This window comes from Microtus ochrogaster, unplaced genomic scaffold (genome assembly GCF_000317375.1).
Source record: "Microtus ochrogaster isolate Prairie Vole_2 unplaced genomic scaffold, MicOch1.0 UNK87, whole genome shotgun sequence".
NCBI lineage: Eukaryota > Metazoa > Chordata > Mammalia > Rodentia > Cricetidae > Microtus > Microtus ochrogaster.
The window spans coordinates 1,483,957-1,495,802 of record NW_004949185.1 but is presented as its reverse complement, the minus strand read 5'-3'; the positions used below and the strand labels follow the sequence as shown (position 1 = coordinate 1,495,802).

General features: G+C 51.0%; 3 protein-coding genes across 3 annotated transcripts in view; all 3 read left to right on the top strand.

Moving 5' to 3' along the window:
* The window catches only part of LOC101994656 (RT1 class I histocompatibility antigen, AA alpha chain-like), a 629,094-nt gene that overhangs the window by 107,906 nt on the left and 509,342 nt on the right, over nt 1-11,846 (top strand). The gene's annotated exons all lie outside the window — the stretch shown is intronic.
* On the top strand, nt 7,836-9,317 carry Fkbpl (FK506 binding protein like). Its single transcript, XM_005370786.3, has 2 exons — nt 7,836-7,962; nt 8,172-9,317. The coding sequence occupies exon 2, from the start codon at nt 8,248-8,250 to the stop codon at nt 9,292-9,294; it is 1,047 nt and encodes a 348-aa protein (XP_005370843.1). The 5' UTR covers nt 7,836-7,962; nt 8,172-8,247; the 3' UTR covers nt 9,295-9,317.
* Nucleotides 10,145-11,846, top strand: part of Atf6b (activating transcription factor 6 beta) — an 8,557-nt gene continuing 6,855 nt past the window's right edge. The window contains exons 1-4 of the mRNA XM_005370788.3: nt 10,145-10,247; nt 10,583-10,662; nt 11,134-11,212; nt 11,441-11,532. Coding sequence (XP_005370845.2) covers nt 10,145-10,247; nt 10,583-10,662; nt 11,134-11,212; nt 11,441-11,532 — 354 coding nt within the window. The remainder of the gene's footprint in view (nt 10,248-10,582; nt 10,663-11,133; nt 11,213-11,440; nt 11,533-11,846) is intronic.

Sequence of the window (11,846 nt, the reverse complement as noted above, 5' to 3'; positions counted from 1 at the left end):
TAAGCTGAAATAAACCCTTTCCTCCCCAAGTTGCTTTGGTCATGGTGTTCCATCACAGCAATAGAAATCTACCTCGTACAGCTCTCAAAGTTGAATACCGCGAGCACCTTGAGGCCTCAGCCTGTTCTCTTGGCTCCTCTCCCTCTATACAGTTTCCTCTGGCTCGGTCTCACCCTGTCTGCTAACATCTTACCCACCAGCTGACCAGAGCCCAGGAAAATGCACAGTTATACTGCATGGTTCACTTCCTGAGAGCCATCTGCACAGCTGTCAGCCTACATTTCCCTCTTCAGTGCCCTTCCCCACCCCACCCCCGGGAGACCACAAGATGACAGTGTTCCTTCCAAAGAGCGAGAAAACAGAACCACCCAGAACAGAACTTCCTCGTAGCTTCTCCACACGCATCCAGCGTACCGCTGTAGAGTTTTGCTTGCTTCTGGCCCAGTTACTCTGTGCCCAGGGATCCCAGACCTTCTGCGTGCCAGAGCTGGGGGACTCCCTAAGTCATCCCCTTTGTCCCGAATCATCGGTTTTTCTACATCACTGAAGCACGTCCATCATTGTACAGATGTGCCATAGCTTTACCTCTGTGAAGAAAGCCTCGCTGAAGTAGTCAGCATGGGCACGACACTGTGAAAAGTGCCTGCACTCTGTCAGGAAGGGAATTCTGATTGATGCTATTTGGAAAGAAATATGCAGGCTGTGCCATGGTACGGGAAAGGCTTCTCATCTTCACTGACTGTGCTAGAGGTCAAATCAGGGGTCTTGTGCACACTACGCAGGTCTTCTACCTCTGAGCTGCTGCATCTGCAGCCCTCCCCTCCCCCCCACATCCTCCCCCTGCTCCCCATCCTCCCTCTGCCCTCCTCCTTCCTCCGCTCTTTCTCCTTTTCTGATACAGGGTCTCACTCTATAGTCCATGCTGACCTTGAACTCAGGAGTCCTCGGCCTCAGCTTCTCTCGGGCTGGGATTACAGTCCTGCCTCACTATATCCAGCTCAACCCAAGACTTGACTTCCCTTTTCTTTGTTCGCTTAACTGGTTTTTAATTTTTTAGATTTTATTATTGTCAAGTGTGGTGATGCACACCTTTATTCCCAGCTCTGGAGGGAGAGGCAGCCCGAGAGTTCCAGGCCAACTAGGGTGGCACAGTGAGACCCCTCAAAAAATAAATATTATCATTGTGAGGGGAGTATGGTGCGCGTGCTAGGTGTGCACCGGGTGCCTCTTTAGAGACGGAGGACAGCCTTGCAGAGTTGGTTTCTGACCTCTGCCCTTATCTGGAGTCTGGAGATTAAGATTTCAGTGTTCTCTATCTCCCTTCCCCACCTCCTCTCTTCTTCCTCTTTTTCCTCCCCTCAACTCTCTTCCCACTAAATACAGGGCCTTTTCAAACGGTGGAGCTGGAAAACAGCATTGAGTGAGGTAACCCAGACCCAGAAAGACAGTTATCACATTAATCGCTCATAAATGGTTTTTAAACATAAAATAAAGAAAACCAGCCCACAAATCACAATCTCAGAGAACCTAGACAACAATGAGGACCCTAAGAGAGACATACATGGATCTACTCTACATGGGAAGCAGAGAAAGACAAGATGTCCTGAGTAAATTGGGAACATGGGGACTTTGGGAGAGGGTTGAAGGGGAGGGGAGGGGAGAGGCAGGGAGGGGAGCAGGGAAAAATGTAGAGCTCAATAAAAATCAATTAAAAAATACAGGGCCTTGTATAAGTCAACCATGTGGTCCACTATCAAATTATACCCAGCTCCTCGTTAAGCACTCCACCCACTGAGCTGTCCCCACCCCCTATAGGTCACCAGGCATCCTTTTAGACACAGGACCAATATCAACTCCATGAGGAGACTTTGCCCTCAGCGTTGGAGTAAAAACAACACACACACCTAGAACCTTTCCTACCTATTTACCCTGGTTTATTGGCTCGTCTCACCGGAGTAACTGACATTGTAGGGCACTTTGTCAGTAGGTTTTTATCCCCTGACCTCTTCTGTTGCAGCCCTGTGAGGTTTTGCCTGTTCCTCAGCCTGTGACCCTAGCTTAGCTAGAAGGCGACCAGCAACAAAGACTTGTCCATGACATTGCATAACAGATGGGGAGGGGGAGGAGGAAAGAGGGAGGGGGAGGGGGTCCTCCCAGCGAGACTGGTGGCTGATTGTCTGGGGAGAAGAAATTTCTGCAGCGGTGTGGTCAGGATAAATTGCTCACATTCGGGCAAGTAACCCATATTAAATCCAGTGGATCACACACAAAAAGATATTGTTGAGAAGGGTGTGAGGGGGAGGAACAGGGCAGGGCAGAAATGACTAAAAGTCATATTATATGGACTTATGAGTCTGTCCAAAACAACAACAAAGAATTAAGTCAGGCATGGTGGAGCATTCCTTTAGTCCCAGCACTGAGGAAGCTGAGGTACGTGGATCTCTATGAGGTTAGCCTGGTCTACATAGTGAGTTCCAGGCTAGCCAGGGCTACAAAGAGAGACTCTGTCTCAAAAAATAATTGTTTAAAAGATTTATTTTCAAGCCGGGCGGTGGTGGCGCACGCCTTTAATCCCAGCACTCGGGAGGCAGAGGCAGGCGGATCTCTGTGAGTTCGAGACCAGCCTGACTAAACTACAAGAGCCAGTTCCAGGACAGGCTCCAAAGCTACAGAGAAACCCTGTCTCGAAAAAACCAAAAAAAAAAAAAAAAATTTATTTTCTGTGTATGAGTGTTTTGCCTGCATGTATGTCTGTGTACCATATGTGTGCCTGGTGCTCACAGAGATCAGAAGAAGGCATTGGATACCCTGGAACTGGAATTACAAGGGTTGTGAGCCACCATGTGGAGGGCGGGCCCTGAACCCTGTCTTCTGCAAAAGCAGCCAGTGCATTCTCCAGCCCCAGCCAAACAAAAGGACAAGTTGTTGGACAGGCGCTGGGGAGGGGCTGTGGCTTAGTGATGAAGAGCAAGCGAAGGGTGAACAGAGACTTGGAAATTGGTTCCCGCCATCACAAAAGGGGAAAAAAGACCGAATGAATAAATAGCTCCTTGAGTTAAGCTAGGAGAAATGAGGTAATACATATTAGCTAATGGGTCTGAGCAAAGACTATTGTCCGTCAGCACAAAGCCTGCTGTCACGGCTGTCACTCACGCCAGGCTTCCTAGGGAGCGTGTCCTAGGACATGTTTCACTGCAGAGTCTTTTTTTGTCGCCCCCCCCCCCCCGAAAACCCTGCTTGCAAGACAAGCCCAGTCAAAAAACTTTGGGAAGAAAGAGGAACACTTTTGACACAAATTCCAGGAGAACCCAAAACCACAGAAACCACCAAAACTAAACATAAGGGCACATTTGCTTAACCTCCGGGAAGCTAGACTCTTAGTCCCTCATGCTGATGCTAAACGGCGGAGCTGTGGAGCATAAGGACAGCATTTGGTTTCTCGCAGTGAGGAATGCACGGTGTTTGGCAGTGTGAAGAACCGCTGCTGGCTCCAGGCCCTGTGATGGGGCAGCATGTGCGCAGCTGGAACAGCCTGGGCCAGCTGAGACTGACTCCAGAAGCGTCCAATGCTGGGCCCACAAGGTTGGTGCTGCCTCCTGCTGCATCTGCCGAAATAAATGTCCCAAATCTCTGCATGTCAAAACAATGGCGACCTTTCAAGGCTCAGCAATCTGACGGCCCCACGTAAGAAGCAAAATCACAAAGGTCCAGCCACCCAGCCCACTTTCCCTGGCATTTGGAGCATTTTGAAACAGGATGTTCCCCCCACCATGGGGACTTCTGCATTTGTCTACTTTTTTTTTTTTATGTATACAATATTCTGTCTGTGTGTATGCCTGCAGGCCAGAAGAGGGCACCAGACCTCATTTCAGATGGTTGTGAGCCACCATGTGGTTGCTGGGAATTGAACTCAGGACCTTTGGAAGAGCAGGCAATGCTCTTAACCGCTGAGCCATCTCTCCAGCCCCCTTGTCTACTTTCTTCAATGATGAATCCTGAGGACCTAGTAAGGATTTGGGGTGTGGCGCTGGAGATTGTACACTATGTATGTACTCTGAGGGACGCCCCAATCTTCAGGAAGGAACTGGAAAGATGGCACAGTGGTTAAGGGCTCACTGTTTCCACAGGACATACATGTCAGATGTATGTCTGAGGTTCAGCCTTCAAATCATTTTGGTTCCTCCTCCTCTTCCTTGTCATGCATGTAGCCCAGGCTGCCCTCAAATTCGCTCACTATTTAGCTGAGAAAATCTTGAACTCCTGATCCTCCTTCCTCTTCCTAGGGGTGGGGATTATAGAAGTCATAAGGCCCATCTCTAGCTCCCTCGTTAGATATCAGCAAAAACTGTTATCACAAGGATTGTTCACTCTGCCCCACAGCTCAGTCTCACAGCACATTTTAACCTCCGTGTTTTCTTTCCGTAGTGCAGAGGCTGTATCTGTCTGTCTGTCTCCTCACCTCTGTATCCCCAGTCCTAGCATGCTGCCTGGGTACAGCAGCTGCTCACTTAATACCTGCTGGAGGAGTCACACACACGCGCACACTCAGAAACAGACACACACACAGAGAGACAGACACACATACACAAAGACAGACACACACACAGAGACGGACGGACAGACACACACAGAGACATACAGACAGACAGACACACACACACACACAGAGACAGACACACACACAGAGACGGACGGACAGAGACATACATACAGACAGACAGACAGACACATACACAAGCATGTGTGCATGCGCATGCACATATCCCCAGTCCTTGCAGCTGCCTAGAAACAGCAGCTGCTCAATAAATACCTGCTGGAGGCATTACACACGCGCGCGCGCGCGTGCACACACACACACACACACACTCATGCACACACACATGTCACTTCCCTGTGGAATCTGTTGGAGCTAAAATATACACATACAAAGTAACAAGAGGATATTACAAAGGGATATACTCCTGGGAGGTGGGGTTTCTTTGTCCAAGGATTAGAGTGTAAAACCATCCTGTACTTCCTACTTCTCTTGAAATCCCTCAGAGGAAAGATGGATCAATTCTCAGTAAGATTCCAGGGATTCCAAGAACCACAAGAATTAGTCAGGCGGGCAATGGACTAAGGTTACTCTGGCTCAAAGCCAAAAATAGAATTTTAGAGAGAGGAAAAAAAACAAAGAATCAAGGTCTGTGACCAGGAGTTCAACACTGTTGTTTCGTTTGTTTTGTTGTTTTGTTTCCGAGACAGGGTTTCTCTGTGTAACAGTCCTGGTCGTCATGGAACTCAATTTATAGAGCAGGCTGGCCTTGAACTCACAGAGATCCGTCTGCCTTGGCTTCCCGAGTGCTGGGATTAAAAGCGTGTACCAACACACCTGGTTTACAGGTGTCTTTTAGATTACCATCCCAAGTTATGTTTTTAAGTAATGAAGCAAATGTTACAAAAGCGGAAACTGGGCTTGGGTTCCCTCTGGGTTACATTTTCCAGGTAGATTCACAGAGGCAGGTGACACCCTGGTTATCTCCAGGTTATAGCTCTCTGTGTGATTGTGTAAGTCCGTTGTCTCAGTTATTCCTAAACAAACCAACGTCACGCTGGAGCAGCTTGAGGCCCAGGGTCACTTTCTCAAGTAGGTTAGCAAACTTTTGCTTCTTCAGGTAAGAGAAGGTTTCTCTCTCTCTCTCTCTCTCTCTCTCTCTCTCTCTCTCTCTCTCTCTTCTGGTTTTTCGAGACAGGGTTTCTCTGTGTATTTCTAGATGACCTGGAACTCACTCTGTAGACCAGGCTGGCCTTGAACTCTTGAACTCACAGAGATCCACCTGCCTCTGCCTCCCTGAGTGCTGTGATTAAAGGCATGTGCCACCACCGCCTGGCTAAGAAGAGACTTTTCAATGAGCAAAGGACTCAAAGGAGTGAAAGAAACTTAGATTTCAACTAATTCAGAGGTGTAACTATTTCCTTATCTTCCTAAATTGTCTAGGCAAGCCAGTTTGTAAGTTATGTTTGAATAAGAATGGGTCAGAGGGGCTGGAGAGACTTGGTTGTTAAGAGCTCTGGTTGCTCTTCCAGAGGACCAGGGTTCACTTCCCAGCACCCACAAGTCAGCTCACAACTGTAACAACAGTTCCAACTGATCTAACACCCGCACGCAGATATGAATGCGGACAAAACAGCAATGCACAGGGGGCTGGAGAGATGGCTCAGCGGTTAAGACCATTGCCAGCTCTTCCAAAGGTCCTGAGTTCAATTCCCAGCAACCACATGGTGGCTCACAACCACCTGTAATGGTGTCTGGTGCCCTCTTCTGGCCTGCAGGCATACACACAGACAGAATATTGTATACATGATAAATAAGTAAATAAATAAACAAAAAAACAGCAATGCACATAAAATTAAATATTAAATAAAATCTTAAAAAAAGAATTGGGGCCAGGCCAGGCGGTGGTAGCGTATGCCTTTAATCCCAGCACTTGGGAGGCAGAGGCAGGCGGATCTCTGTGAGTTTGAGACCAGCCTGGTCTACAAGAGCTAGTTCCAGGACAGGCTCCAAAGCTACACAGAGAAACCCTGTCTCGAAAAACCAAAAAAAAGAAAAGAAAAAAAAAAGAAAAAAGAATTGGGTCAGAGCCTCTAAGTTTAATTTTTTATTTAATATCTCTGAGGGGGTTTATTAATACAACTATTCTCTTTATATTCCTTTTTTGTCTGTTTTGTTTTGTTTTTCGAGACAGGATTTCTCTGAAGCTTGGGAGCCTGTCCTAGAATTCGCTCTGTAGACCAGACTGGCCTCAAAATTACAGAGATCTGCCTGCCTCTGCCCCCCGCCCCCCGAGTGCTGGGATTAGAGGAGGAGTGTGCCACTACCGACTGGTTTATATTCTAGTCAGTGTTAAAACTTGTCCGTATTTGTTTTCACCTTCATCATCAACGAAGCTCTGGGTGCGGTCCACCGTGACACACGTGCCTGTATTCCCAGCATCCTCCCCTACATAGTGAACTCCAGGCCAGGGACACCAAGAACAGGCGCCGAAGTGAGGTGCTTCGGGATTCTCCTTCCCTGAGAATGGTGCTGGCCCAGCTTGTGCAGGCAGTTCGCCAAGCAAGCCTGAGTCACCTTCCTTCGGGAGCAGACCGGTTCTCCGCAGCTCCACTCCCTGGAGCGTGCTATACCAGCTACACAGGCACAATATAGGCCAAACTGAGCTAGTTCAGAATGAGGTCACAGAGGGATAATACCGTCGGCGGTGCGTTTCGTGGGCTGGAAGCAGGAGCTAAGGATCACAGGCTCCATCTCAGACTTGGAAAATCCAGGTCTGCAATTGGACGTCTTTTCCCAAGTGATGGGCGTGCACAGTCGAGTCTGAAAAACACTAAGATGCTAGATCAAGGGGGTCGGTTGAAGGGCAATGATGGATGTGAAACAAAAGTCAAGGAGGAGCTAAAATGGACAGGAGTTGATTTCAGCCAAGGTCTCTGAATTTAGGCATAACACGGCGGGTTCTGAAGCCGCTTAATTCTCGGCCTTTAAAAAATTAGTGAGTCTCGTACTCAGGCCCTTTGCGCATGCTTGCCAAAGCCAAAACTCTCTACCCAAACTTCGTCTTCTTCAGTCCAAGTCCAAAAAATCTTGGTCCTTTTTTTTACATTAAACCAGTCAGCCAGATCTTTGTCTGGTTCGGTTCGATCTGACCTAATTCTATTGCTTAGGTCTAGCCCGGTTGCTAAGGTACGGAGCTTCATGGTTGCTGGGAAATGACGTCACTCGGTGGGCGGACTAAGCAGCCTCTCCGTCCTCCCGATTGGTCGTCATGCTGGCGATTAGCTTTCAGTCTCGTGGGCTCCACGACAGTTTTTCAGGCTCAGCTGCTCGCAGGCTCGCCCCCCGCCAACCCGCCCCCAGGCCTCTGGACCACGCAGGGAAGGAGATGCGACTTAGGCCGCCGACCAGGCTTTTTGTCTTCTCAGGTAGTTTTTGATTCAGTCGAGTGCCGACTACCCGAACCGTGGGGAGTTACGGGGTTTATGGCTGTAAACTGGATCTGGGTGGACTCTAGCTTGGAAAGGAAAAAAAGAAAAGAAAGAACTTTTAGGACTAGGTGCCCCGGTCTCAGAAGAATGACGAGGAGTCCTAACTAGGAATCCCAGAGTTTGCATTGTTTGTTTTTGTTTTCCAGGTATGGACTACACTTGATCCATCACTTTCCAGTCAAAACTGTCCCTTTATCTCCTGTTGAAGGGATCGGGAGTCAAATGGAGACGTCACCTGTCAGCCTAATGAAAGAGAAGGACACCGCTCAACCGCAGCAGCGGGAAGAGAACGCCCAGCGAAACCTAGGTGCAGCCACCCAGGTTAGGCAGCAGTCCCCGGGCCCCACCCCTGAAACCCTGGATCTGGGAGTGAAAGCCGATCCTGCCAGTCGAACTGTGGAGAACCCTCCAAAGATTGAAAATCCGGTGGCTGGATTTGAAGGCGACGCTGATAAATGTCATGTCTCCACCAATGCAATGGCAGATCGTCTCCAAGCTTCTGATCTCTGGTACTGCCCTGATGGGAGTTTTGTAAAGAAGATCATAGTCCGTGGCCATGGCTTAGACAAACCCAAATTAGGCTCCCAGTGCCGCGTGTTGGCTTTGGGGTTTCCTTTTGGGTCTGGGATGCCAGAAGGCTGGGCAGAACTAACCATAGGCATTGGGCGATGGAGGGAAAAGACTTGGGGGGAACTCACAGAGAAATGCCTGGAGTCCATGTGTCAAGGTGAGGAAGCGGAGATTCGCCTTCCTGGATGCTCAGCACCCCTTGTCAAGCTCAGGCTGGATTCCTTCACTAAGGGTCGGGATTCCTGGGAGTTGGATGCTGTGGAGAAGAAGGCCCTGGCCAAGGAAGAGCACGCAAGGGGTACAGAACTGTTTCGAGCTGGAAACCCTCAAGGGGCTGCCCGATGCTACGGTCGGGCTCTCCGACTGCTGCTGACCTTACCCCCACCCGGACCCCCAGAACAAACGATCCTTTATTCCAACCTGGCTGCCTGTCAGTTGCTGTTAGGGCAGCCCCAGTTGGCGGCCCAGAGCTGTGACCGAGTGCTGGAGCGGGAGCCGGGCCATTTAAAAGCCTTATACCGAAGAGGGGTGGCTCAGGCTGCCCTTGGGAACTTGGAGAAAGCAACCGCTGATCTCAAGAAAGTGCTAGCGGCAGACCCCCAAAACCGTGCAGCCCAAGAGGAACTGGGGAGAGTGGTCATTCAGGGAAAGAAACAGGACGCAGGGCTGGCTCGGGGTCTGCGCAAGATGTTCAGCTGATTAAAAAGTTCAACTTTTAAAGAGACAGGAGTCTGTGAATTTGTGTTCTGTGTTGCGGGATTTTTTAAGGGCCCCAAAGGGGTTTCATTTCATACCCTATTCTCCCCTATGGAGAGTTAGCAACGGTGTCCGTGAGCCACCCGGGGGTGTGGTGGCTTATCCATCTCTGAAGATTTGTGTATTTATTATGTCTATGTATGCCTCCATGTGTCTGCAGAGGTCAGAGGGAGCTGCATTCCCCGGAGCTGGAGTTACAGATGGCTGTGAGCCGCCTGGTATGGGTGCTGGGAATGGAATTCAGGTGCTTGCAAGAGCAGAAAGCACCCCACCCCCTTTTTTTGAGACAGGGTTTGTCTTTGTAGCCCTGCCTGTCCTTTATAGACCAGTCTGGCTTCGCACTCAAAAATCCGCCTTCCTCTGTCAGGGATTAAAGGCGTGCATCCCCACCGCCAATCCTGGATGCTGGACCTTTGTTGATTGATTCATTCACTATGTGCACTTGTGCTTTCATGAGTTTATGGGCAACACGTGGGTGCAGATGTCTGAGGAAAACCGCTGAGCCATAGTTCCAGTCCAGAAGTCGGAACTTTAAAGTGCTAAGAACTACATTTCCCACAAGGCTGATCTCTGGGGCCTCTACGGCGCGTGCGCAGTTCCGCCTGGACGTGAGGCGCGGCTGGCCGCTGCCACGTTCCCATTGGCCCAAGTGTACAAGTCATTGCTCCTTCGTGTCAGGTGCTCAGCACCCAAGCCTCTGACTGGTCAGTGAGACTTCCGCGATGCCCGGCTTCCTCCAGCGAGCCCATTGATTGGCCGGAGGCCAGGGAGGGGCGGGCCCGACAGCCGGCTCATGGTGGGGGGTGGGGGGAAGATGGCGGAGCTGATGCTCCTCAGCGAGATCGCAGACCCGACGCGCTTCTTCACCGACAACCTGCTGAGCCCGGAGGACTGGGGTGCGCGGAGTGAGGCCCGGGGGGAGGGAGCGGGCTGCGGCCGGCGCGGGGCCCAAGGCGCGCGGGAAGGCCGCAGAGGGTGGGCGAGGAAGGCTGGGCGGACGCCGAGCCCAGCGTCTGCGGCAGGCACAGCGGGGCTCTTGTCTTCCCGGGGTGCGGGAGGAGGGATGGCCGTGGCCTCCCGCGGGAGGGAGCGCGGGGTTGCCCCGGGGTCTGGGGACAGGGGCTGGGCGCCTGGGGTGTGTGGCTCAGCGAGTGGGCGGGCGGTGGGTCTGGCCCGGCCGAGCCAATGGGGAATGGAGCCGGGGCTGACACTCGCGCGGGCCTCCTCGCAGACAGCACCTTGTACAGCGGCCTGGATGAAGTGGCCGAGGAGCAGACACAGTTATTCCGCTGCCTGGAGCAGGATGTCCCGGTACTGCTACCTCGTCGATTCTCCTGTAACCCCTGGTGGTGGGAGGGGCACCCCAAACTCGGAGTCATCTCCAAGCTAGAGCTCACCCTGCTTTTGTTAGACCTGAACATTGCGAGGAGAAAGTCCAGTTTCAACATTGTCCAACTGGAGCAAGCCTTTTTTCAGAGTTGCACGCGGACTAGCCAGCCCGCTCTAAGTCGGCATTTTTGAGAGCAGCCCCTTCTGGACTTCTAAGGTCCTTTTCTAGGGGAGAGATAAAAGATCAACAGCTGTAAGCCTCCTTACAGGGGGCGAGAGAATCGTTTGTTAGATATTGTTAGGAGAAATAGAAAGAGAGAGGAATACAAGTATTTTTGCAAAGTGTGTGTGTGGGGGTAACACAATGGGCTCCTTAATTTGCAAGGTGTGTTGTTCCTCTTTTGGTTTCACACTTTTTCACTTTCCCGCCTTCGACTGTGCCCCATCGCTTAGTTCGACAGCAGCTCTCTGGATGTGGGGATGGATATCAGCCCCCCTGAACCCCCCTGGGACCCTCTACCTATCTTCCCAGGTAAGAGACCCTTCCTGCTGCATCCCGGAAAGCATAATTCCCATGTGGTTGTGTGCAGTCCGCTCTCCCATCCCCAGTGTGCATGCTGTCCGTTTTCACCCTCCCACCCTCCACCCTGCTCAGGTTACTTATTTTCGCAGTGTTGGCTTTGTGCATACGAGCTGGGCATGTGACCGTGAGCTGTATTCCCGGTCCTTCCTGGTTGTCTCCCAACTCTTTGCCTTTCAGATCTTCAGGTGAAGTCTGAGCCGTCCTCTCCCTGCTCGTCCTCCTCCCTCAGCTCAGAGTCTTCGCGTCTTTCCACGGAGCCCTCCGGCCAGGTGAGAGAGTCCCCCGTGGTTCTCTGTGGCAGGAATTCCGCTCCGTTCACTTTACTTCTAGGTGCCGAGGTTCTATGTGTGTTCTGTGAGTCACGAAGCGAGTCATGACACCTCGTGTGCTGAGTGTCCACTCTGGTGGCATGGAAGGAGGCGGGGCCTATCGAACATGCAGAGGATGGCAGTGGTGAGGCTGGGGAAAGAATGCTGGTGACATTGTTCTTACCCAGTGTCCACGGTCATGTGATAGTGGCAGTCTGGAGAGTTTGTTGACTTTCCCCAGAAGGAAATAGAAGAACAGAGAGCCAGGAGCCTGG

What these genes read in the sequence shown, in the direction of transcription:
- Fkbpl (XM_005370786.3), top strand. Translation starts at nt 8,248, where the DNA reads ATGGAGACGTCACCTGTCAGCCTAATGAAAGAGAAGGACACCGCTCAA.